The sequence below is a fragment of the Aplysia californica genome, unplaced genomic scaffold (assembly GCF_000002075.1).
Source record: "Aplysia californica isolate F4 #8 unplaced genomic scaffold, AplCal3.0 scaffold00094, whole genome shotgun sequence".
Classification (NCBI taxonomy): domain Eukaryota; kingdom Metazoa; phylum Mollusca; class Gastropoda; order Aplysiida; family Aplysiidae; genus Aplysia; species Aplysia californica.
The window spans coordinates 451,240-453,095 of NW_004797364.1; the positions used below are offsets into that span (position 1 = coordinate 451,240).

General features: G+C 47.3%; 1 protein-coding gene across 1 annotated transcript; it reads left to right on the forward strand.

Annotated features, from left to right (window-relative positions):
- Positions 1 to 388: 388 nt before the first annotated feature.
- Positions 389 to 1,730, forward strand: LOC118477431 (cell wall protein TIR4-like; the record flags this gene model as incomplete). Its single annotated transcript, XM_035968890.1, is given in 1 exon segment — positions 389 to 1,730. A coding segment is annotated over 1 exon segment (1,342 nt), but the record flags the coding sequence as incomplete, so codon positions are not given.
- Between the last annotated feature and the right edge of the window lie 126 nt (positions 1,731 to 1,856).

A 1,856-nucleotide genomic window follows, 5' to 3' on the forward strand; every position in this document is an offset into this window, starting at 1 on the left:
TTGGATGAAAAAAAATATCCATTTATCTTGAATACAAGTCGAGATATTTGCAAATGAAGGAGGTGGGGTCACCTGTTTTCAGAGGTAAAATAAGTGAGAAAATGGCTGCCAAAGATTACTTATTTCCTTAGCTTTAGAAACTGTGGTAACTGAACATTTACATTTTTATGCCTTTACTCAACGTTTTTCAGAAAAATCCACACCTAAATTAGTTTTTTAATGGGCATGACAGGTGTTGAGCCAAACAACAAAAATTTGATAAAAATTCAGAAACCTGTGGAAACATGCAAGTTTCTTCACTTTGATTTTTTTGACGAGAGCCTGATTCCACCACGCTTCCTCACATATGTTTGTATTTTCAACCGTACCTTTGACTTCGTCTGCACGTATGACGTCATTTGCACCTGTGACGTCCCTTGTTACTGTGTCGTCCCTCATCACAGAGTCTATCTCTGTGGCTGGGTCTTCATTTGTAATTGTGACGTCATCCGTGGGCGTACAGCCATCTCTCACACTTGTATTTGTGACGTCATATATGCCTATGACGTCTTATGTGATTGTGACGTCATCCGTTACAGAGCCTTCTGCTGCTCTCGAGTCTTCACCCGTATTGTTGACGTCATCCGTACTCGAGGCATCATTTGTGCTTGTGCCGTCCTCCATCACAGAGTTTTACTCTGTTGGTGGGTCGTCATTTGTTACCTTGGAGTCTGCTGCGAACACATTGTCGATCATCACAGAGAGTTCTGTTGTATTTGTAACATCGTCTGTACTTATGACGTCACATGTGGTCGTGGCTTCATCCGTTGCAGAGTCCTCCTCTGTGGCCGGATCGTCGTCTGTACTCGTGACGTCATTTGTAACTGTTTCATCGTCTGTCGCAGAGTCCTCGTCTGTGCTCGAGTCGACATCTGCAGATTTGACGTCATCCGTGATTGTGTCGTCATCCCTCACGGGAACTTTCTCTGTGGCTGGGTCGTCATTTGTAACAGTGACGTCATCCGTGGGCGCGTTGTCTTCTATCACAGAGTCTCTGTTTGTAATGTTGACGTCATATGTACCTATGACGTCACACGTGGTCGTGACTTCATCCGTTGCAGAGTCCTCCTCTGTGACTGGATCGTCGTCTGTACTCGTGACGTCATTTGTAACTGTTTCATCGTCTGTCGCAGAGTCCTCGTCTGTGCTCGAGTCGACATCTGCAGATTTGACGTCATCTATGATTGTGTCGTCATCCCTCACGGACTCTTCCTCTGTTACTGTTTCATCGTCTGTCGCAGAGTCCTCGTCTGTACTCGAGTTGACATCTGTAGCTTTGACGTCATCCGTGCCCGTGACGTCATCTGTGATTGTGTCGTCATCCGTCACGGAGTCCTCCTCCTCTGTGACCGGGTCGTCATTTGTAACCTTGACGACATCTGTGATCGTGTTGTCATCTTCCTATGTGGCCGGCTCGTCCTCTTCGGCGCTGATGTCATCCGCGGCTGTGCTTTCTTCTGCGGCGCAGTCTTCTTCTCTGGCTGGCTCTTCCACTGTTGTTATGTCATCATCGTCGGCAGAGTTGACGTCATCTCTCGCGACCTCCTCCTCGTCAGTTGATGCTTCCTCGTCGTCCATAGAAACCACGCCGACGTCAACAGTGGAGATGACGTCTTCTATTGACGTCAGTTCTACGCCAGATACTGCTGGGGCATCGTCCGCGAGCTCACTCCAGCCCAGTCAATCCACAGGTAGCTGGCGTGTTTCTTTTATGTTTCACACATTCAAGCAGGCACACACACACACACACACACACACACACAAACACACACACAAAAACACACACACACACAAACACACACATACACACACAAACA